General features: G+C 42.1%; 1 protein-coding gene across 1 annotated transcript in view; it reads right to left on the minus strand.

The window, feature by feature from the left end:
* VIPR1 (vasoactive intestinal peptide receptor 1) overlaps nt 1–24,760 on the minus strand; it is a 114,664-nt gene that overhangs the window by 25,683 nt on the left and 64,221 nt on the right. Inside the window, exons 4-6 of the mRNA XM_075044364.1 lie at nt 14,049–14,152; nt 9,480–9,580; nt 7,416–7,548 (exon numbers count right to left, since the gene is read on the minus strand). Of these exons, the coding sequence (XP_074900465.1) occupies nt 7,416–7,548; nt 9,480–9,580; nt 14,049–14,152 (338 nt within the window). The remainder of the gene's footprint in view (nt 1–7,415; nt 7,549–9,479; nt 9,581–14,048; nt 14,153–24,760) is intronic.

Consider the following 24,760-nt stretch of genomic DNA (forward strand, 5'->3'; position numbering starts at 1 on the left):
AGCCCCATGACTGTGATCCTCAAGGCTATTTAAGCATTTCTCTTCAGGTGATTTTAACAGGGGCTATGTAACTGTCAGTCTTTGAGGGACTTGGGCCTTCTATTTTGTCTCTCAGGAATACTCGTTTGATTTTGGGAGGCAGTGTTGTGAGTATTTCTGAGATGGTGATTAGCTCTAGCTGGTCTAGCCTCTGCATGAGATGACTCAGAGTTGAGTTTAGACACGAAAATAGAATTATCTTGGTAAATGGGGTAAATATCCCTATTTCATGCTCATCAATCACAGAATAATGGCACTTCTAAACACATCTTCCGTAATAAGGCAAGTCAACCACAAGGCAGCAACTAAAGAGAGAACATGATCAGAGTTTTAATAATGCCCTTCCCCACACTTATCACATTTTCTCTCATTATTGGCAATGATGCATTGCTTTAAGGTGCCAACCTGTGACTGGGGCACCGCTGTGTCAGGAATGATGGAGTCACTTATGCAAAGAAAGTTCCTGCTCCAGAGCTCTTCCACAGTCTAACTTTCGGCCTTCACTCCTGGGTTATTTCCAGGAGCAAAGGAGAAGGCAAGGAGACAACTCATCCAAGCAAAACTGTCTGAAAGCATGTTAGAGCTTGGTCTCCATGGTCTAGACCCTCTCAAGGGTTGCCTGATACGAACAGTCCAAGGAGCAGGAGGGGCATAACCCAGAATCTGATACTTTCTCCTTGGAGGAATGGTCCCTTCACCCATCCTCTGGGGGCCTGACCTGTGGCCAGCTGCCAGGGAGGGAGCCCAGCCAGAGCTCCCATCGAGCTCTCCCTCCGTTGCTTTCTGTTCATTCTGTTGTGGGACTAGTTGGTGACTATCCTGTTTCTCTTCTGTGTAGGGATGCCCACGTTGGCCAACTCATAGCTGAAACATGGCCCTTTCCCCCTGCTTCTCCCACCTTCTGTTACAAACCCCATCTCTCTAAAGCAGAATCCCCATCCCGTGGCACAAACCTTCCTCACTTCCTAGCCCGGCATGCTTCCAGCACCACACACCAAGTGCCTATCTTCATCCCCCAGCGCCATTCTTTGCCTCTCATTCTCAGAATGATGATGTTTCACCTTTAGCTTCTCTGACACTCAAGGTTTCCTTCACTCTCCATCACTGCGTGTTCTGTTCCTCCCCAGCTCAGAGCTGAACCCCACGTTTCTTTCTTATCCCACATCCTTTTAAGAGAGTTTCAGCTCCAAACTCCACAACTCTTCTACCCAATCCTTTTTATTCTTTACTTGCTACTGCCAGCCCCAGTTGTGGTTGAGTCCCTGTGCAGGATACGGTGCAGCAACCAAGGCGTCAAGCGTGGCAGCTGTAAACTGCTGTCCCACCAATACAGAAGGAAGATACTTTTTGCCATAACCTCCACAGCAATTATGATGACTTAGGCCTACTTCATAAATGTCAGTGAGGGCTTAGGCAGGTAGACACCTGTTCTAGAAGAGATGATGAGATAACGTGTTCTTGGATGGGGAATCTCTGAACAATTTCAAAATCCAAACAAGAACGTTAAAACACTTTAGGTGCCATTTCCCATGCACGTGGTTGCTACTGGCCATGGGCAGTTAACATCCCAAACCTCTTATGTGTAGCTTCTCATTACTTTACACAACCTTCACTCACTGAACTTGCTGCTAAATCCTTAATTTAACTCTAGAACTGATTTTTGGAAACATAGCTGAGGCAATATTTTTAATTATTTTTTTTTTTTACTTTTGCATAATATTTTCACTGTTAGGGCTTCTGCTAAGGAATGTAGCTATAGCCTCTTTGTCTCTTGTTCTCTCCCCATCTCCTCTCCATTTTCTGGTCCTTTCTAGAAGTGTCTCAATACCTTTGGTGAAGTGAACCTTAAAGCGCTGGTGTGATATTTGAAAGAGAATTGGCAAACATACAATGCCTCCATTCCTTCCCTCTGCTTTCTTTCTGTTGTTTTTATGTCTTTGTATCACTTACAGGAGCTTTCTCTAGTTTTGGGAGGGAGGGGTTTGCTTCCCCTCTGTCATTTGTTTTGCTGTAAAACTTAGATTGTAGCAGTGATCGGCAGATGTGGAGATATCAGCAGATATGGGTATATCAGCAGATACGGGAAGAATGCGCAGAAGTTGTTTGGCTGTTGCAAATCCCTTTATCTAACCTTATGGTAAAAATGTAGACCAAGGAGATGGGTGTGTTAGGTTTGTGTTGTGACAGCAACATTGTAGAGATCTTTCGAAGAATCCTAAGTAGAAACCAAACGCTGTCGAAAAGCTCAGAAAGAACTGAAGCCACTCCATTGCAACAACCATCTCCTGAAGCCAACAGGAACCATTTGGCCGGGTTTCACAGGAATTTGTGGACAGGGTGAGGTGGTTCGGGTCAGACGTGAGTGGAAGAGCACAGTGAGAAACTTATACTTCACATCAGCAGTGACTTTTCCTTTGCTACTTGTGCTGCTCCTTGGGATGAAAACCAAATGTGGCTGCTACCTATTAGGTGGGAAGAGTGAGGGTCTCCTTCACTCTACACAGCCGAGCAAAAGAAGGTGAACCTCATTTCACATTGGGTCTCATTTCCACGGCAAGACAGACTGTAAAGCATTTCCTTATCTCAGGCAGCACCTTGCACTTGGCTGGTCCCGTTGAATTCAGGGGAAGAGGTATAATTCTGCAGGAATGGGCTGAGCTACTGAAAAAGTGTCAGCTGACGTATTTACACATTTTGGGGACTGACCCAACTCCAGTTAAAGTCAAGGGAAAGATTCACTTTGTCTTCAGACAGAGTTCTGCCAGGCTTTTCTCCGCAAGCCAGTCAGCCAAAGTCCAGCAGATGCTGGTCTGTGCTGCTAAGAAGAGCTCATCCCTCCTCTGTGTGGGACTGGGAGTGGATGTCTTCCCCAGAGGATGTAAACCAATGAAAGGGTTAAGTCTCTAATATTCATTTCACTTTTATACAAGTGCATAAAAAAGGCTTCTACTCTTCCACGTCTCCAACAGCCTGCCTATCAGGGCACTCCCACATGAGGCAGAGAATATGGATTTTAGTAGCCTCAGAGGGGGTGCACCGGAAAAGAAAATGTATCTGTCTTCAACTTCCATATATAAAGTTCATTTAGGGGCCTGTAGCTGTTATCAATTTGGCCTGAGGAAGCTCACGTGAAAACCCCCGATTTTTCACACTGAAAAGATGAGATATGTTGTATATGTTCACAATTGCTCAAAGTCCCACCCTACTTTGCAAAGAAGAATTTTTTGTTGGAATTTGATTTTCTTACTGGAAAGCAAAAGGAAAAAAGATAAATGATGTAGTGTCCCTTGGCTGAATCCTCAGCAAAGGCAAATTTGCAGAGCTCAGAAAAAGTCAGCCTGAATTCAATCTGTAGAACCTGATCTTTGTTTATATCAAACTGTCGGCTTCTTTGTCTTTAGCGAGGCTGGAAAGGTTAAGTGGATCATCATTATGCTATCCAGATATTACAGTAATGAAACTATATCAAAACCTATCCATAAACCCACCAAAAATCAAATGAAATGACAATTGAAGTGTTAAGTTCAATCCTTCTACCAGGTTTGCTGCTTTGGCTACTGTGTTTCACAAGGTCTTCTCCAGGGAGAGAAGGAAAGGGGAAGACAAAGCATGGGAATGCCAAGACAGAAGGTCACTAGACCTAAGAAAACTAATGTGAAAAATTAAAACTTGTAAGGAGGCCTCTTGAATCTGGCAGTGAAAAAAATACCCAGAAGAATGCAAGCAAAAACAGGCTGTAAAGTGGCGCAATTTTTCATGCACTATGAGTAATCATTGGATGCAATAAAGCCATGTGTGGCAAGTTTTCCATCAGAAATGACCTAGTACTGAGGTACTGAGACAGAACAGATTCTGAATGAATCAAAATGAATAGTTATTGAAGAAGTCGGAGTAGGTGATTTCACCTGGTGATGGTCCTAGCCTGACCACCTCTACATCTCCGTGCTTAAAGCCCAGACTGACTAATACACTTGAGTATATGCCTATTTTTAAGCAATTTAAGACAACAGGATGATTCAGTTACACATAATTACCGACATACTTTATGACTGAAGGCACGACAGAGAGAGAGAAAGTGGTTTTGGTCTACTAAGGACTGTTGGTACCTTGGGCAATATGCCGTGTGTATATGTGGCCATCACCCTCCTCTGCTGTTTCTACCCCTCTAGAAAATTCAAGATCCCTGCAGTGCTTTCCTTCCCACTGGAAAATCCCAAAGCGGGCTTTTGGAGGGCCAGCTTTCTCTGAAGGTCAGTCTACATGCTTCTACATGAGCTGAGGCATCCCCATGGTGCCTAAGAACAAGCTTAATTAATTGATTTGGGCGGCTGGGGAGAGGAGAAGGTGTGAGGGACATCTGTAAAGCTACTGTTGCTGAGTTGCCTTGGTGCAGGACAAAGAGCCTGGGCCACCTTGTGCAGGTCCTGGGATCAATGAAAATTTAAGCCTGCTACATTTAGTTTTGAAAACAAGCCTCGCTTGCCAACTCAGGGTTTCTGCCCCATGAAAACAGGCTGAATTTTTCACCCAAGCAGCAAGAGTTTTCTTTCCCCCTAGGAGTGGGTTTATCAAAAAAGAAGGGCCAAGGAATTCAAGGAGGCTACGGGTGCCACACATCACTCTGTAAACATCACCCAGTGCGTGGTGCATGTTCTGGCTCACACGACGGCTTCCTTGATGCTCAACACATGTATTTTGGCTGCATTGGCCCCCAAATGCTTACTGCTGCATTGTCAGCGTCTGTGGCCCATAGAAATGCCCAACAAATTTTTCAGGGTGGTCATGCTGAACCCAATGGTAATCCAAAACTACTTGAGTTTAAAATAGCATAGAGTTAACACCTTAAGTGAGGTTTCCCACACTAGGAAAAATTAAGTAAAAATGCTATTGTGGCAAAGCCTATAAACAAGTTTTTTTTGATTACATATACACCTACATGTAGTGGAGTTCCTACTTGATTGGAGCACTGACATATTTGTTGGTGGAGAGCTTAAAATATTTTTGTATGGCTGGCGCATAAAACGTAATTTTAAGTCTTTTTACTGCAACAGGTAATGCCAAATTCAGGAATTTGGTCCCTTCATCAGAAATGCTGGGAGAGGTCTCTGTTAATTTGGTTTTTACAGCCCTGAATCTGTTGTAGAAGAGGGGTGCCTTTATCCTTTTTCCCTTAAAGGAACTAAGTGCAGTACTTTCTCTTCTAATAAAACACTGTTATTGCTTTGGTTTTGCCCTCTTTTAAGACAGCGTGGGGGTAGGACCATTCAGTAAATTGAACTGTTTGTTCAAATCTCTCCTCAGACTGAATGAGCTCAAGGCCCTATCTAGCCATTTTACACAAAACCCTCAGTAAATTGTGTACTAGGCCCTGGTATATGAACTAGAACCCAGGTCTCCCAAGTCAAAACTTTATCTTGCAAGTTCAAAGCACAAACAAACCAATTATTTAATGTAACTCAAGCCAACCTAACCCAACCAAACCCACATAAACACAATGGATTTTATAACTATTTCTGCAAATAGATGAATATTAGGAGGTGCATTTTGACTGCATTTCATGTATGTACTTTTTCCCTATACCTAAAAGGTTCTCCAAAATGTTGGGTCAAGACAGGTGCAGATTTTGCGAGGGGTATGCTCAGCCTCGTGTGGTGGAGACAGATTTGTTCCACATATTTTTATAACCCTTGGGTATCATGCAGCCATTCACCCTGAGCTGGCATTTACCATGAAAATCCTCTGATGGGGAGAAACACACACAAAGGTGGTAGCCATGGGTCTGCCTGAAAGCACACTGGCTTCCAGGAGCTGCGGGTTCTGCAGGACAAAGTCAAATACACAGAAGTGTTTCTGGATGGACGGTTGAAGCAAACGCTTCTCATACAGCTTTCTGCAGTCTTGCCTCAGTTACGACCCAGTGCAAAGCCCCACAGGGTGAGAGGTTAGTTTGAACTCCGTGGCTCATTGGGTTCTTGGCTCCTCTGCCAATTAGCATTGGCAGTTATCTGTGGCTGCAGACACCGGGCAATTGTTTATTCCGGTTTATATGTCATTCTAACCATTCACGGACCTTCACAATAAAACCCCATTGCTAAAGAATACAGATCCCAGTGAACCACAGAGGAGAAAAAAAAAAAAACCACCAGAGGGTCACTGCAATGGGAACATGTTGTGCTGCAGACAGTTCTTGGGGAAAAGCTGGGAGCAGGCTGCTCTTTGGTATCAACTGAGAGGTGCTCAAGCAGAAAGGTCATTATAACAGCAGGGACAGGACTCAGGGTAAGGATACAGAAAAGCCAGAAGGCAAGGAAGAAACTGGGTGAATGGAAGAGGAAAGAGAATCTTTTTCTGGTGCTGTATGACATAGAAAAACAGGTCCAGAAGGGATCTGCTGGCCTGCTGTGCCCAGTCCCCTGCTATTAGCAGCGAGCAGCTCATCTAATGTTATGAATTTATTATGGAGGGTTCCTTTATTTTTTTTTTTATTTCTTTTTTTGGCTGACTTCTGATCACATCTCTTTATTTTGGTGATTTCAATTTCCTTCCTAAATTTATTCATGACTACTGTCCTCTTACGTCAATATGGCCTTTAGATAAACAGCTCTTCTCCCTCCTTAATGTGTGCTCCAGCTGACAACACTGAGTTTGAAAGAGAAAAAAATATCCCAACTCCTTTATTCTCCCCATTTATCATCCCAGTGGGGAAATCTCAGTTGCAGACAGCTTGTGTGGCTACAGATCCAGATGAAAAATAGACAAGGATGTCTACACACAGATTTCCTGCCTAAACTCCTGCAGGGATCTGGTCACTGCAATCAGTGGAGCCCAGAGAACTATCCAAATGCAGGTGCCCTCTTCAAAGAGAGGTGAACAGCTCTCCAGACTCCAGTAAGTATATTAATTAGAGCTCAGCTGACAATGGTTGCACTTTACACGCGTAGCTCATGTATAGGTACTTACCTGAAGTTAGTTATGTGAATCTGGATCTGACTCCCACCCTCACTGAAGGGAAAGGATTTATTGAATCCCTAAACACAGGACTGCAAGTCTCCTTTGACCAGGATATCCAAGAAACTAGCATGGGACTGGGAGATGGACACAGGACTGAAAGGAGCCCCAAAATCTTGTAGAGACCCAGTTGGGGGTTTGACCTCAGAAGGGACCAACTGCCTATAAACTTTTAACCCTCCTAATTTATTTTATGCCTTTTCCATACAAATTAACATGCAGCAATCATGTTTTTTCTTCTTTCAAGTAAGAAAAAAAATTTGTAGTCTTCCCAAAGTACTGTCTCATGCATTTGCAAGGTAATTTTTGGTGCATTGTTTAAGGGGCAACAGAATAAGGTGGAAACTTCAATGTGCACAACTACTTACTGAACTCACGAAGCAGTGTTCAGATTCTCCGCTTTCAAATAGGATGACATCTTTTATGAAGACTGCGATAGCTCTCATTATGAAGGACATGAAGAGGTGCATATGAATGTAATTTCGAGTACAGTGTAGTTTTCTGTCGGGAAGAGATGAAACAACATTTGTTAATAGCAAGTCTTCTCAAAAGCATTATTTATCTATTTACATATTTCTTCTGCTGAAACACAGACTTACAATTAAACATTAGAAACCCTGAGACAGACTATGTTCTGATGTAAATCACTGCAAATCCACTTAAGCCTTTTTAAATCCACAAAACATGTGGCAATCCATACATCTGCAGCAGTGTAGCAACAGCTTTTCCAATTCTCAGAACAAAAGGTCCAAATACAGAATGACAGACAACAGGTCCACCACACTGCTCTCCACTGGAAAAGAAATGGTTTTGACTGAGCAAACTGCACTCATGATAAAGGTCTGTTTTCTACAGAATGTTTGTACTTAAATAATTCTTTTCAAAGAAAAGTGTTCCTTCAGGAAGAGAAATTCTTAGCAGCTGCTGCCAAAATTAACACATATTACAGGCTTTCTGGAGCAACATGAGCTATATTTTCACTTTAAAATGGCTAGTTATTAATGATATTGAGAATAACATCAGGGTTTTTCTGTCCCTTGCCCACTAATAATTTTAAGATGAATTCTGATCAAGTGGGTCTTTTTTTTTCAAGTGAGACTTTACATCAGCTAAAGTGAAAGGCCTAATACTCTGGAAATGGGTACTTTGTACAGTCATCATCAGAACCACAACAGACCACACTCAGCAACATGATCAAATTACCACCGCTCAGTGAGTCACTGTGCATTGGCAGAGTTTATGCTCTTAATCTCTGACGACGGCAAGATAATGTGACCAAGCCGAGTCCACTGTACTTGCAGGTGAAGGCAAGTTAAATTACTCTGTTTCCTGCAAATGAAGAGTGTTAATCTCGACAGTTTCACCAGCTTGGCTGGCACCTTGTGCCTTGTTGAGATGAGATAATTTGCATGAGTGTCTGATTCACTCTTCCCTTCTAAGAGGAGTGGAGACAGCATGTGTGCTGAGAAGTGCAAAGATCTTGAAGGGTGAGGTCAGTCTTGGTATGAGTGTGAGAATTACCCTAGAAGGTGTGCTGCTTCCTACAGTTTGCCGTGGGGCTGATGTCTGGACCAGACTGTCATAAATTGGACAACCATGTCACACATTTCAGGGAAGCCATTAGAGTGGCATGAGGAGATGAAATCACATCTAGAAGGTTCTTCCATCTCACAGAGTTCTGCTTTTTGCTGTTCTCCCTATACATAAACAACATTATAATAGATTACCTTATATACAGACTTCCTTCATTGGAGGCACCCAAATTTAGATGCCTGAATCTATTATAAACAACAGAGACTGAGGATTAATTCATTTGCTGCAATCTAGGCATCTGATGACATTTGATATGCTGTAGAGTACCTGCCCATCAATCCATATGGGCTTGGGTCTCCTGAAGGTCCTGCATCGTATCTGCTATGCTTGTGCACATCTCAGAGGCTCCAACATGTCTAAAATGGCTCTGGGTGTCTATGTCTTACCACAGAGCTATAGCAGAAAGTGCTTCTGCAATAGACTTTGGGAGGTAGTTTTGGGGTGTGATTCACCTGTACCATTTTGAATACCTACTTTAGTAGAAATGCATCACTCCATAGTATCCATATATACCATACCGACTAGGTCTCTGTGGACTATAACAAGATTACGGAACAATGGCCTCCAATACAGAGATCCATCACGTAACAATGTACATTTAGTGAGATGAATCCCACCTAAATAATTGGATTGGGGTTATAACTCTCACACAAAGGCCACAAATCATACACCAGAAAACTGTGGTACTGAAAGATGGAGGAACTTTCCTCCCCTGTCCCCTTCTGACTTGACCGAAGCCTTTTCCATCCACCTGTAACGCTCATAGCCTGTAACTTAAACAGCCACTATGTCCTTTGAGTCACCCCCTTACCTATACCTTTTTTTGCTCATGGACTTACCTGAAGAGACATAAAATGATCATAGCAGCCGTGAGAGCAATGAGCGATAAGGTATGTCCAATGGTGTAGCCAGTCTTGACTGTGCCATAGAACGCCGTTTGCTAATGTGAAGGAAAGAAACAAAACAGGTCTTTCGAAGAGCTGCCAACACGCATTCCTAAATACACTGTCACTGAGCTTTTACTGACTTTCTTGGTGAGACAAGGAAATTATCTACTCCATTCTCTTAAAAAACCTCCAGCTCCTTCACCCTTTAAAATCACATCCAGTAGAGTACATGACTCAAATACCACCGGTGTGAATACGAAGAACATGTCCGCTTACAGTAGAGCTTGGATCACTCCAAAACCAGGTTACAGCTACGCAAGGGAAAAGTTCATGCAGGAAGGAGTCTGATCTGACACTTGCAGAGACAGCTACATGGTTATAATCTTGTGGAACAAGAATGACTAATGTTCAGTTAAACAGCACACTGACACGTCGTCTCTGAGGTGGTGAGTACGACGAGCTTCATCTTATTAAGGAAGTTTGAGCACAGAACTGGTCTGGAAATTGGTTTGCTTTTGTGGAAGCCAGACATTGTGTTTCAGCAAGTAAAATCAAAATGTTCTCACTGAAATCACAGCTATGTTAAGTCAGAAATATATGTTAAGTTGGAAATTAGTTCATGACTTTTCTCTTTGACAGCACACAGAGGGAATCTCTGAGCATGAGGCACCATGGGACTTAAATCCAACAGGGAATCCTGGTCTAAATAAAATGGGGAAGTAAGGCAACAAAACTCCAGCTCTCCTAAGGCTCTGCAGCAACTCTCTAAATCAATATATTTTGATTTTCAGCTTAAAAAAAGGACAAAAGATCAGTTGGTATTTGGACATTTGTTTTATCGATGAAAAATCCAAGTTTTTATGAGAGTCTAACTCAGTTTGTGGAAAATCTTATTTTTCCAGCCCTTGATTGACCCTCCTCTGCTCTCCTTGTCACCATTTTCTATAAAAAACCCAAACAACCAAAACCGCAAAGAGCAGTTTAGACAGAAAATCTAAACCCAACCTTGTCTGGGAAAACACTCTTTAATAACAGCACGGGTTGACATTTTTATATGCTATTTTCATAGTCCTTGACAAGTACTAGGTACTTTACAGAACCAGTGAGGCTGAGACGAGTAGTAATCCTCTAGCATTTGCACAAGCCAGCTTGGAGTTAAAACAAGACAGAGCTTTCAGAGAGTGCAAAGGTTACACTGGTCATATCTATAATGCTCCTCAGACCACAGATCTCAGAGATGGCCAAAACCATGGTGTCTTCACAGCCCCATTCAATGAATCCACCTCACTAAGAGCTTTGGGTCACTAACTCTGAACACATAATTCATAGCAAGAGTTTCAGGCAAATTTATTTACCTGATCTCGCCCATATGATGCCAGGAGGCTGCTATGGTGATGGAGTCACCCAGTATGGTATGGTCATGACTAAGCTTCGCTCATCTGCACTGCATGGAGGGACTTGCACTGCAGTAAGGAACAGCGGAGGTTCCACCTTTCTACCCCACTGTCTTGCAGATTCCACCCAAAGCTAACTAAATATAGCTTTGTTTCCAGTCTTGTTTGAGTTTGGACTCCCAAAGGCAGCTGAGACTTTCCCAATAAAAGCAGTCAACTTCCTTCATGTTGATTTCATCTTTGTCTCATCATCTAGTTTCCTTCTTTGATGGCACCAGAGCAGAAGTGTTCCAGGAAAGACCTGGCCAGCAGAAGGAGGGAGCTCGTGGTAGGGGACTGAGTCTGAGGAAGAGGTTGTCCCACACTATATTTAGGAGACCAGAGAAATGGGAGAAAGGAAATTAAGAGATATCATAGAAGATGTCAGTAGTGGGGTGGTGGATGGAAACTCTCCAGTGTGAATACAGGTATAGGCCTTTCGCTTCTTAGAGTTATTCACAGGAGCAAGTTATGCACAGAAAGATCTTGGTGTTATTCAAGAAACAATTCCCTGCCCTTATATTTTATGATGACCAATCCTTCTTCCGTACAGAGAGATGGCTCTGCATTCAGCTTTAATGTAGCACGTGGGGTCATCTCTGTTCTGGAAACAGCACATAATGAGTTCTCACTCTTCATTTGTACTTGCTAATGACAATCGCTTCCTATTTTACAGATATCAAAGCAGAGAATTTGACCCAAGATCATAAATGGAATTGGAATTTCACTCAGAGCTCAGATTATTAAAATATTCTTATTAGGAAAAAGAGGGATTTAGAGAAGTGAAGGAAATACATTCCAGGATGCCTGCGTTCTAGCTAGACTGATTTACAGAGTGAAATTAGGCAATTTCATCACTCTCTCTGTACCTTCTAAAAGCCTCTACGTAATTTCACAGGAACATTATAAGAACAGTTAGTTAAGGTAGATGCTAAACTAAGATTAACTGAAAATTAGCTTCCTTGGTTTCTCTTCAGTAACCATATATTTGTCCCTTGGTAACTGAGATTAGAATGTGAAACATTTACATTTGTAAGAGAAAAAGAACAGAAATACTGATACCAAGTCTTCCAGTAGCCCCGCATCCAAACATATTTTGGGTTCATGTCACCTAGCCTAAAGTCATCTGGGCTCCCCCCACTGTAAAAGCAAATAAGTCCCTTTGGAGAGAAATGCGGGGTGAGCTGACCTGTGGAGATGTCTATTTTCTTCACCATCTTCCGACAGAGCCTGTAGGGATGCCTGGGGTGGCCCCTCTCTGACCAGATGGAGGCACACAAGGGACAAGTTGTGCATCATGTCTGACAACGGGACAGCAAAACACCCCACCCCACCCCCATTTGCTAATATGTGTTTTTTAAAGGTCAGGTTGGAGAAGGAATCATTATCACTGCAAAGATCATAAGTGCACTACTTTGTTGCCTACATCATCTGCTTCTTAGGGACTGCCAGAATTCACAACTAAAATCTTACACACATGCCCTTATTTATTTTTCATATTTTTCTTGTTGTTTCTGACTTGAGACCAGCAGGCATTAAAAGTGCATGAAGTGTTTTAAGCGTGGAAGGTTATCAGTCTGTTCTGGACCTCATGTCCCATACAGCCTGCTGTTCTTTTTTTCTATTCCCTTTACTTCTTCCTCCCCAAACTGACAGCCAATTCAACAACAACAAAAATCTATTCTTCTTCACAGGCTAGGACTGCATGTTCACCCCCCTCAGCCACCTTTCACACAAATTAGACTTAAACAGCATGACAAAACCGCGGAAATCGAGAGAAAATAATTAAGAGAGAATTAAAAGAACACAATACATGTTCTCTTGGTAACGAGGCACTCTGGCAACGCTGCAATCCATTGCGTCGCCAAAGCATGTCCCAGGAATTCCCAAATCCCCTTTGCAGCTGGAACATAAACCAGAGCTCTCAATGGAAGACCTTCCCAGAGCAGACCTGTAATAATGGCTTTCGCGATGCGCAACTGGTGCCACATAGCTCGATCTGAGAAATAGGCCACTCGAGGGTCTGAAGTCACAGCTGACCTAGAAGGCAGACTAAGGCTCTCTCTAGTAGAGCCCTGAAATCCTTTGTGCAACTTTCCCTTTGCTATTTTCTGTATTCTTTCACTATTAAGGCTGGCTCAGTTCTGTTCAGATTCTCCGTTAAGTCTCTGAGGGCCTTGGTAATGTGTGACCTTACACAAAAACCTGTCACCATATGTATTTATTCATTATTGAGATTCCTATGTCCAACATTCACAAACGCTGACATACATCATACAACAGAAAAAAAGCATGGGCATAGGTTTAACAAAAAGATACGGCTGCAGTGAAATACAGTTCTTTTCTAGCACAAACTTTTCTTGTTGACTATGGGACAGCTATATGTGACTAGTTTACATTAGATGTTGAACTTTTACTTAGGTGAGGTGAAACCTGCTCATAACAACACTTGTTACCTTCTTTAGACTTTACCCTTCATGTCTCAGCATGCAGCAAACCAATAACAAACTCCTTCCTGTGTACTGACAATACTCCATAAAGCTAATTATACCTAGGTCAGTGATTACTCATTTACACACAGGCAGTATCCCAGAGAGTTTGTGGATTTCTTTACGAAATTCATTAGCATTCTATGAAAATTTTTTGTGTTCCCTAGTTTTCTAGATCTTTAGCTGTTGAGCAGCACTGATGGCAAGTGAGTTATATCCTTTTATGCCTTTTGATCTTTTGGTGCTTATGTTGGCCTAGAAATACTGGAATCACCATGTCTACTTAAGGATAAATATAAATGTGGAGGGCTTGTTTCAAAGTTGAACATGGAAAACCAAGCACCTGAAGTTATCTTTGGGCATCACAAAGACACTGGTCTGATGTTCTCAGTTGCTGATTTCCTGCCAACCCCCTGGAAATCAAAGGATGATCATCTCTTTTACCAGACATTTGATCTCTGCTTCCAGGGAACCTCAAGAGGATCCTTCCTTCTTGAGGAATCAGAGTGGGAATGGAAAAAATTGGGCACGGGAAGATCATGTGATTCTGGTATTGATCCCTGGTAAATCTTGACGTCTATCCATCCAGGTTTACAAACCTCTTCCCCTGGAGTGCTGTTGGAATCATATCCACAAGCTATGGCATACGGTGCAGGGTACACGTCCGTCCAGCCCTGGCTTGTACAATTCCTGGTCACGTTCCCTGGAAGAAAAGAGAAAAGGATGACTTAAAAAGAAACATTCAGCTTGCTGTTAAACAGATGTCTGCCTTTTGTTGATTCAAATGCCAGAGCACATTTCTTGTAACACTGAAGAGTAAAATTCTCATACTTTTTCTCTGTTACAAAGTGTTCATATTACAGAGAACACACAAATGGGAGGGACCCATTGGGTCATAAAGTTCAGACCTCAAAAACAAGTACATTTTAATACTGAGGTGCCCACAAAGCATCTCTTCTAATGATACCATAATGCCAGTTGTACCCAGACCTTTGGTTGTTGGCCCTGCACCAATATTGTTTGAGTGTGTTATTGTCATATTGCCTTTGTTCCTGGAAAATTTTTCATCTAAACAGAGCAGCGAAGTATTTACGTCTTTCACTTTGCTTGCGAGAAGCCAAGACGAGGATAGATGAAGTGCTCATTTCACATTACGCAGGTAAGGTCTGAGGTCTGGGAACTGAATGCGGTCCTCAAACCCCAGACCTTGCCTACAAGATGAGCCCCGATCAAATGTGATTCCTGGAAAATCTACTGCACTCTTATTTGAGAACCAAACACTTCAAAATTTGGCTATGAGGGGAGAAAAACCAGATACTGACAACCTGTATTGCCTGTTTTAACACGTATACTCAAAGGCAGGAAGATTTCCTGGACTCTTAAGCAAGTTGAGTGCCTAGGGCCTCCAACCAGCTAAAAAGCGCCTTAATTAACATAAGAATGTTTCTCTCTTTTGGCTAAAACTGACAGAACTGTGAAGTTCACATGCCTCTCTGGTACTCTGCGCTTCCTGGTCCATCCAGGGTTGTAAGGGGCCCGTCCAGTGCAAAAGCATTTCTCATTTTGTAAGACATCTCTGCTTCCAGTCCCAGCTGGACCTCAAACCCGTGTTGGCTAGGGGCTGTACAGACATTAATCAAGCAAAAGAAGGAGACACCAACAATCTGATTAGGATAGGCCTTACCCTAAAACATTCATAGTCTAAAAGGCCAAGACAGATGTTTGTCAGACAGAAATAACAAAGAAGCAATAACTCCAGCAGTACATTGGAATTCCCTCAGCACCCACTCTGACCACTGGTCCCTACCCTGTCCATCTCATGTGAATCACATCACTATGACATTCCTTCGGTGTCATTTATCACACAAAACTGCCTGCCATCCCTGGCTGGAAAGCTGGTACAATAAACCAGAATGACCAAACAGTAGTCAAAACTTGCTTCTTAGATGAAGAACTACATCAGTGAAACTCGAGCTTTGCAAACATTTCCAGCAATGGGGTTCTTTGCACAGAGGGATAATAAAACGTCTGCAAACAGGAGCAAATCAATTATGCAGCTATGAGTCATGAAAATATTCAATCGTCACCTCCAGGAATTTCTGACAATTGAGTCAGCTGAACAGCTTCCTAACCATAGACCTGTCTTGCACTGAAATCAGCAGCAGCCTATGCCCCGGCTTAACTCATTTCTTGAATCCCTGTGACAGGTGGATTTTGACACTGAAACTTGCCCCTGTAATTTGTCTTTACAACAGATCTAAACTCTGGTGCCTTTGTTCACTTTAACAGCTGCTCCAAAAGAAGTTAACTTTAGCCCAGTTTGGTGGGTTGCTGTTCCCCAGGTTTTTTCTGCCCCGTCATTGTTTGCATTTCTTTTTACCACGGTTCATATCGGGATCATAAGAGATCTTGTGCAAACAAATCAAGGACATGAGTGTTCAGTACTTTCTTTCTTTTTTTTTTTTTTTTTTTTTTTTGAGGTGTTACGTAATTTCTGTTATTTCTTCTTCATTACAATGGATCCCATTATATGAACTTTTCTGCTTCCTATTTCCTGCTCAAAACTCCTCCTCTCTGTTTGGGGATGCCTTTAGTTTTCACTGTGGTTTTGATTCTTTGCTTCTTACTCTCAGGGTAATATAAAGGGTGCTTCTTTTAGCTTAATTTTCTCATGTTTCTCATGTTTCTCTTATTTCTTCTTTTTAAGTGCATTTCCTTACAATTGTTCAATTCTTTTGTAATTCTTCTCACTGCTCTCAAGAACGCTTTCAAAAGTTGTCTTAATGCTTTAGCAGATGTGGAAACTAAGGTAGAAGGAAGCACAATGATACAGCATTGCTGGTATTTAAAAATAATAATAAAAATGTCCCTGATTTTAGGGAAACTCATTTTGCAGAGAAGTTCTTCTACCACACTTTTCTGCTCATGTCACTTTTTGATGCACAAATTCACACACATGGTATGATACAACAAACCTTCCTAATAACTCATGTTCTGTACTAGATGTCTGGGAGGTGTAAAAAGTACAAAGAAGGTACAGATTTTACCACACGACAATTTTGGCTCAAGTGATGGATGATATCTCCGCTCAGAGCAAACAACTTTTCTAATTAGTGCTACGTACCAGATTACTCTCTATACTGAAAATGAACATAAAACTTGGAAAAGTGCCTCACAAGCTTAGTTCTTACTCTGAGGTTTACAGGCAGCAAACTTTAAACTGAAGTATTAAACTGAGATTTTTATGTTACAAGCTCTGCCACAAAGGTCCAGTGAAACTGCAGCCAGTTCTTGTGATTTCCCTGGGTCTCGGTTTCCCCACCAACAGTAGGACTTTGGTAATAAAGTCCGATCTTCTGCCAATGGGAAGGCAAAGTGTTCAAAGCACCAGATGTTTTATAAGCTGTTTTCCAGAACTATTTCCCATTAACTTGTGTTTCTCACTACTTTGTGTAACACACATTCTCCCTAGAATGGTGGACTAAAGAATTACATTGAAGCTGCAAAACCTGAGTGGCAGTATCAGAAAAGACAGAGCCTCTGGACTTGGAAATGGTATCTCCACCCTTTGAATGTTCACAAGGTTTCCAAAACTTTCCCATTTCCTATCAGACTGAAGCTAAATATTTTTAAACTGTATTCCTGGAGAATTAATGAGAAAGGAGACCAGGGCTTTATAACTCGGTAACAAGTAATTAGCAATGCACAGTGGAAGAGATTCACTGGAAAGCATCCTACTGCCAGTAGGTTTGTGCTCCAGGCTCTCCTCTACGTTGTGGAAAAAGGAGGTTCAAGTCCCTGGTGTGAACAGTGTCCCCTCGATAGCGTAGTATTAGTTAACAGCCATGAAATAATCTGCCTTTTGTGGGGTTTGTATTTCATTTTCATCAGAAATTTTACAACGGTCAAACCAGTGCATCTACTCCTAAAAGCCACATCCATTTCGATGAGATGAGGTTTTCCATTAAAAAAATATAAATGAAAAGTTTCATTTGAAAAAGGCACAACTAACTCTTATTTACAGTAACAATAACCTCATAACACGTCTTACCAGACCTTAGCTTTCTGCTTTCACTGAATCTCAGACTGATTGAGGTGGAAAGGCACCTCTGGAGGTCATCCGATCCAAACCCCCTGCTCAAGCAGGACCACCTACACCTGGTTGCTCAGGGGCATGTCCGGATGCCTTTTGGATATCCTTGGAAACCTCCAAGGATGGAGACTGCACAGCCTTTCTGGGCAACCTGCTCCAGTGCTTGGTCACCCTCACAGTAAAAAAGTTTCCTTATGTTCAGATGGAGCCTCCTGTGTTTCAGTTTGGCCATGGTTAGAAAATGCAAAGGCGATGAGAAGGTTGAAGGGGGTCTCATTACTTCAGAAATGCATTTATGAATGGGAGCCTTGAGTGTAACAGAAGTCCTCTTCTGGGTGCTATCAGGAGCACAGAACAAAATCCCGGGTTCCCATTTCAGGGTTGCACAATCTCTGCAGAAGCACCAGGCGTATGGTCCCACGAGGATGGGATATTGGTTATGAGATGCTGCAGTGACACACCGCTCCCCAGCTCATCCCCAGTAACTCTGTGTGTGGCAAGAGGAAGTAAGGCAACTAGGCTAAACTGTTTTCATTGTAGTGTAAATTAAGTGAAATCTCTCCACGGCTGCCAAAAGTGTAAATCATGCATGTTGGGAGCTATCCTGGCTTGGCAGACGCACAGTAATTGCTAAGGTGCAATAACTCGATTGTATATCTGAGTCCTGGGCAAAGCATCACAGGGAGACAATTTTTGGGATCTCAGCACCCCAGCTCTTTCACTGCTGTCTCCTCTCTTTGCAGATATCAGGACAAAGGAGTTTAAAGATGAGGTTTTAAAGGAAACAAGGTGAAGACCTTTTCATAAGGCTCCCTGCCAGCTAAGGGGGGATGGATGTACAAAGGGAGCGAAATAACAGTGCAGAAATGAAAGAAAAAAAAAAGAAGTTAGTTCTCTAGATGTGGCAAATATAATGTGCAGAGCTAATCCTTACACAAGCTAAAGAAACTATAGCTACTGCTGGAGAACCAGGATGTGAAACTAAGCAGTCAGCTTTCCAAAAGTATGCTGTGGTATAAAAGCCACTGCTTACAGAACAGAATTACAAGTGTAAATATGAGGCTAGACCTTTGGTTCATTTATATCAGTGTTTATGACAGTCAGTGCATAAAACACTATTGAAAGGCAAAGGGTGAAGCCGCAGGCCCGAAAAACCAGTTTTCGGGAAGTTTCACTGCAACAGTGCCTTGAAGGCTCACACGTAGCATGATGGGCCACAATTGGTTTAATCCAATCACCACATTTCTTAGTCCGGCCCGAGACATGAGCTCTGCCTCTTCTTCGCAGATGTATTGACCACGGAACTACAAACGTGTTAGTGGCTTCAGGTCAAGCCCCAGTGAGATCGGCAGGGTCTCTCCCAAGCTCAACACCGGCCTGCAGCACGCGAAACGCTACCCAACTGCAAAGGTAAGCAGGCAGGATGGGCCACCCAAGCCAATGTAAACTGCCGTATACATTAATATAAGTATGTATAATAAAATACAGCTCTTCTTCGTGCGCTACCTCTGCCTGTATTCCTTGAAAAATCTGCCTGCAGTGTGCCACAGTGATTAACGATCACGTACACGAGGCACGAGGAGAGATTGCACTTCTTCTGTACGCTTTTGCATCTTTCTAGTATCGTGTCTGCTGCAGGACAGGACTCCGCCATCTGGCTCAGCAGCTGCTCCTGGTTTAAGCAAATGCTTCTTTAGAGTTCACAAAGCCCTCTCTAATTTCCTAATCTGGATGGTTTGATGGCATGCCTATTATGGAAATGGAATTGATGGTTGTAAGCAATTATCTGAATGATCCCATCTTTCCTTCTGATTAGCTCGTGTGGTTGTACAAAATCTGGTATGTGGCTCGCACCTATCCTAAGCGGCTTTTTCTCGCTTGCAGGGGGATTCAGAAGCTCTCTGCTCTGGGTAACAAAGACAGAGGGAAGGAAATTCCTCTCAATGACAACAAGCAGGACTGGCTAAATTCTGAGAGTTTTGGTTAAAAACCCCCACATGTTTCTTTTTAGCATTAAAAACCCCCAGTAAAATAAAAAAAAACAAACGAACACCTGTAAACTCATGATGGAAATGTCCAAGTATTCCTGGTTTTTACTCAGTTTTTGGATGTTCAGATTTTACTAGTTGTTTTAATTCAATTTCTTCTGAGGAAAGAAGCATTCTGCTCTCCTTTACCTATCCCACACCACTCTTATCTTTTTTAGTTGGATTGACAAATAACACTGAATTGACAGTACTGATACTGATCAGGAGACAAGGAGGACTTTTTTGTCTTTACTCCCTGCCTTTTTTTTTTCCCCAATCGGGTGAAGAACTGTTGAACTTCCTAGGAAGCAGAGCAGGTTAAGCAGCTAAATTACTTTATGGTTTTCCATCTTGCATATCCTGGTGATGGTGGAAATATCTTCTCGTCTCCCTCAAACGGAGGTTGCCTATGAGCTACTGTTGCACACACCTAATCTCTGAATTTATCTTATTTGTATACCCTGAATTTTTCTTACCTCTTTCTAATAATTCTGATAGCTCTTTATACTTCTGGCTTTCATTTGTACCTTCCAGGTCTATCAGCCCTACTATTTCTTTATATGTTGTGTGAAAACATACCTCCATATGGTTATTTTAGACCTGCTGATGGACAATTTCGTTTAGTACCCCTTCTCTCATACACCACAAAACAATTATTCCCCAACTGCTTTCTCCACAACGTTCACGCCTGTATTTATCTCTGACTTAAGCCCTTTCAATCCACATGTTTCTAGATGGAAGAGCATTAATCTTGTACACTTGTACAGTGCCTGTCCATACCTTTATTCACACACTGTTCCAATGACAGTGGCCCTATTCTCCTTTGGACGTGAACCTCCCGCTATCACTTGATGGACCTGCTCAGCTGCAGCTTTCATTAGTTTTTCTGGCCTTGATCTTGGTCCCTCCGCTGCCAGCACAAACAGCCCACAGGGTTGACTCCAAGTCTTCTTCCTCTGCCTCCAGGATCCTCAGAGCCCTATATGAGGGGTCTAACTCTGCTCTGCAGTGAATAATTTTCATCAATGTTGCTTGGGAAAAACGCAGAGACGTTGTTCTACAGCAAAACACTGCACACACAGTTTATTAACTGGGACAAACTTTCTGGAACAGGAGCAAACACATGCAAAACTTCTAATTCAATTTCCTGATTTATAAATGTATTTGGGAATGATGTGGAAGAGATATGAATCAAGATGACTTTGCAGATTGGGTTATACCAACCAGTAAAGGGCCTGGTAGAGGAATGACATGATTTATTCATGACATATTGGAAGGGAAGTGAGGAGTTAGTGGAACCAAGATAAAACCAGAACATTTTCTTTATAAAAGGTGTTTGATCTGGGTAGGAGTTAAACACTGAACAAGAGAACTGAATAAATGCAGAGAGATAACTGTATGCCAAGCAATTTGTTGCCTATGTCTAGCTCTTAAGGTTTTTTTTTTCTTTCTTAATTTCTTTTTGCCTCTCATCTGTTTCAAATACACACTTCAGACTCAGAAACATGTCTGAAAGTTTCTGTCATAGGTGAGGTTTTAGCTCTTTGATCTTAGTGGAAGAGAATCTCTTATTGGCTTTTAATGGGAGCCTGAATTCATACAAAGAGATGTAAGGTCAGTCATTGCTAAGGGGTGTTTGCTTTTGTCTCCCTCTTGCTCCTCTTGCCCTTTTCTGTAATAGCTTCTGAAGGAGAGGGGAAGGTCTGCTCTGAGTAGCAATCTGTCCTGCTTCTCTGTCATCATATTCCATGTTCAGAAATTGATTTTTTCAAGCAGAAGCTATTAAAGCAATAGCAGTTCTTATCATTTACTCTTCTTGAGATGCTGCTGAGCCCACTGGAACATCTCTAGTTCCATTTTTATTATTGATCTGTCCTACTGTTACTGGGAAACACCTGAGACTTTCAGAGAGCTATAGCTTGCACTAAACTGGGTGCTGAAGTGGTTACATCTGGGAGAAACTCGTGGGGTAAGTCGTGACAAGATATTTTCCAAACTTGCTTTATCTGCCTCAGTCATGATATCACAAGATCATTCTTTCAGTACAATTTCTGCTTAGTGTTTCACACTATTTCATATTTTCAGTATTCCATAATATAGTGCCATAGTACAACCTGTGGCACAGTGTCAGCATGTCACACAACAGACACAGCCTTCAGTTCCTTCATTTGGTCTTTTTTCACATCACTTGGCCTGCAGTTATCACTGCCACATCTCCAGTGCTCTGAAGCTTACTGCACCCTGGATTTTGGGAAAACCTCCTTTCCCCTTCCTGTACATTACATTTCTAAGCCTGGAGATCTCAATCCTTAATAAATACAGATAATTCCTCCCTTCTTAACATCGCCTGTTCCCCTTAATTAGGTACTTTTTGTTTTCTCATACTAAAAGCAGAACTGCCAAACTCTAGGACAAATTTCTCATTGGATGTCTTGATATTGCAATCATAGTATACCAGGAAATATTTACAAGGAACAGATGCACATTTCTGGGTAAGTAGAGCTATAGCAACCCTACAAGCCACGGACTGGTAATGGTCTTTCAACCTAAGGACCTCAACACAGTGTGCACTGGTATCACTGGACATACATGACCTGGGGTTCTCTGTAGGGTGGTCGAGAGGTTCAGCTACTGCTCACAAAACCTTCTCAGCACCAGTCCTTCAGAGGACTGGGGCACATGCATTGTGACACCTCAGTTGCAAATAAATCTCAAAGGTCTAAAGCAAAACCAAGCTTTAAATACGCCGTATATCGGGAAAGCCACCTGCCTCTCTATTTACACCCATGCACTCTTAAACGCAAATGTAAAATCAACACTGATCTGTGGAAATGGGGTCATTCAGGACTGACTTCTGCCTTGGACCTTCTGTTGTCCATGAGAGATGAGAAAAATGAACATCAAAGAGGGCTGGAGGCTGCCCTGATGGGCACAGTGAGCAGGAGCGTTGGCTGACTTGTCCCCTTTGCTGTGACTTCAGGGTGGGCTGTGCAAATAATTGGCACAATTCCATGAAAATGAGGAGGTTTCCTGGCAATTCTGCCTTTGTGATATGAAGGCAGATTTGGACAGCAGAGCACCTGAGCAGATCGAGGGCTCTCAGTGAACAAACCTCCGTAACAGAGGCTCTCAACTGCTTGCTTCCTTTTAAATGAGCATTGTAGTAAATATATAGTGGGTCTGGTTGATTTTGGGGTTCTCGATGGTAGTGATAATGTCTTCTGCTTATCTGCTGCTATCTGCTCATCCTTTTCCTCATTTTATTCAGTTTTCATTCCAGTTTCAAAAGCAATATAGAATAAAGGAGAAAAAAAAAATGAGGAAAAGAATGCTGGCTCAAGAGAGAGAGATTAAGATGTTTTTGAAGTAAATGAGAATCATTTTTGGAAGGGGTGGAATAAATGCGATTCTTCATTTTTGTTTGTTTTCACCTACTCATTATAGATCTCTTTTGCATGAGCAAAAGGTTGGGATTCATCTCATCTAACTTTTGCCATGGAAATGTAGGGAATCTAGTCTAAAGCAGACTATCAGGTTCCCTGATCCAAAGGTCATCTCATCCCTTCCTAAGAAATGTCATGGGATAACCCACGTCCTGAAAGTGCTGGAGGGAGAAATTAGACAAGGAGTTTAGATTAGATGCTTCATGTTAGGTGCCTGTGGTTCAGTGGAAGGAGTCTTATCCATATGTTTAACTACACAAAAAGAAAGGCAGCAGAATACCAGCTCCCAGGAGTCCCTATCCATGTCTTACTTACAAATTTCATTTGACTATTCTGGGACTTGGCTATACTCTGCTCCAAGACTCACTCTGAGCCAACAGGGACTCAAGTGTTTTTGGAGGGCTCTTCAAGTTTGCAGGTGGCATCAGTGGAGCTGCCTGCAGTAATCTATATAACCACTTGCTTGAATGAGGGGCTCATTCTCATGTTATTTTGTGGGGAGCTCTTCCATTTGCTCCGGTCAGTTGTGTAGAGCTGTGTGTACGTGCCAGAACTGGAAGGGGTGGGGAGCGGTGAGAGTTGGGTATTGCTTTAGCCTGAACCATTAGGACCTGGATGTTAACAGTAAATGACACACATCCAATGAATTTGACTTGATTGCCTCTGTCCTAGCGAAGTTGGATAATGCTACAAAGGATTAGTCAATGTCTTTCAAAGTGAAGGCATGGAGAGAGGGTGTCATTTCCAAATCTCTCTACAGATGAATCAGGAAAAAAAATGAGATGACAGAATTAGACCTTTGCTGTCCATCATACTAAATTTGCCAAAAGGCCATCAATCAGAGGCCAGGAATGCTATGAACCATGTTTAGTGTGTAAGCGCTCACAACAACTGAGATGTACGTAGGATCAAATGGTAGTTAAATTAAATTTGGGCACAATATTAAAAAAGAGAATGACAAAAGACAGCAAAAAAGCTCTTGATTTATATTTATTGAATTGAAATGTACCACAGAGAAAAAGATACCTCTAAAATTCAAATGAAAAAGCTATCTGACAGAAGAGTATGAATGTGCAAGTTTAAAATGATAACAGGACATCAAATAAATAAACAAATAAAAAATAAATAAATGTAATCTTCATCATGGATTATGATTTAAAATATCCACAACAACATAAGATCCATGATTTCTCAGGTAAGTCTTGAGGCTCCGCTTATGCAGAAAAGGGCTTGTTTAATTACTTTAGGTCAGATTCTGAATGCTAATGCTCGTATAAACTTCAGTTACTCCAGGTTTAAAAGGCTGTAAACCCAGTGAAGAATTTGTCTCCAAGTTCTTTAGATATAAGACAATATTTGCATACAACTTGCAATGTTACTAAACACATAAGTGATTTAGATACATCTGAAAATGTTATCTATGTGTCTGCGGATGAGCAGATTTGGTCCACCTAGAGCTGAGATCCTGAGTGTCTGTTCTAAATTACTCCATAGACTTCCCTCCATGAACAGTGGGGAAATCACAGGATGGTTCAAACCCCGGAGAAACACCTCCAGGACATGTGTGATGTGCCTCTCTGTTTACTGCAGGAGAAAACCCATATATCTGGCTAGATTTAATGTTGAGCTTTCACACAGCTAACATTAGATGATACCGACCCTGATGACCTGCACCATGTAGACAGAAAGGAGCAAGGCTGAAATCAGTAGAAAACCCAACTTGATTAACATATGATCTTGTTTAAATT

Source organism: Buteo buteo, chromosome 2 (genome assembly GCF_964188355.1).
Source record: "Buteo buteo chromosome 2, bButBut1.hap1.1, whole genome shotgun sequence".
Lineage (NCBI taxonomy): Eukaryota > Metazoa > Chordata > Aves > Accipitriformes > Accipitridae > Buteo > Buteo buteo.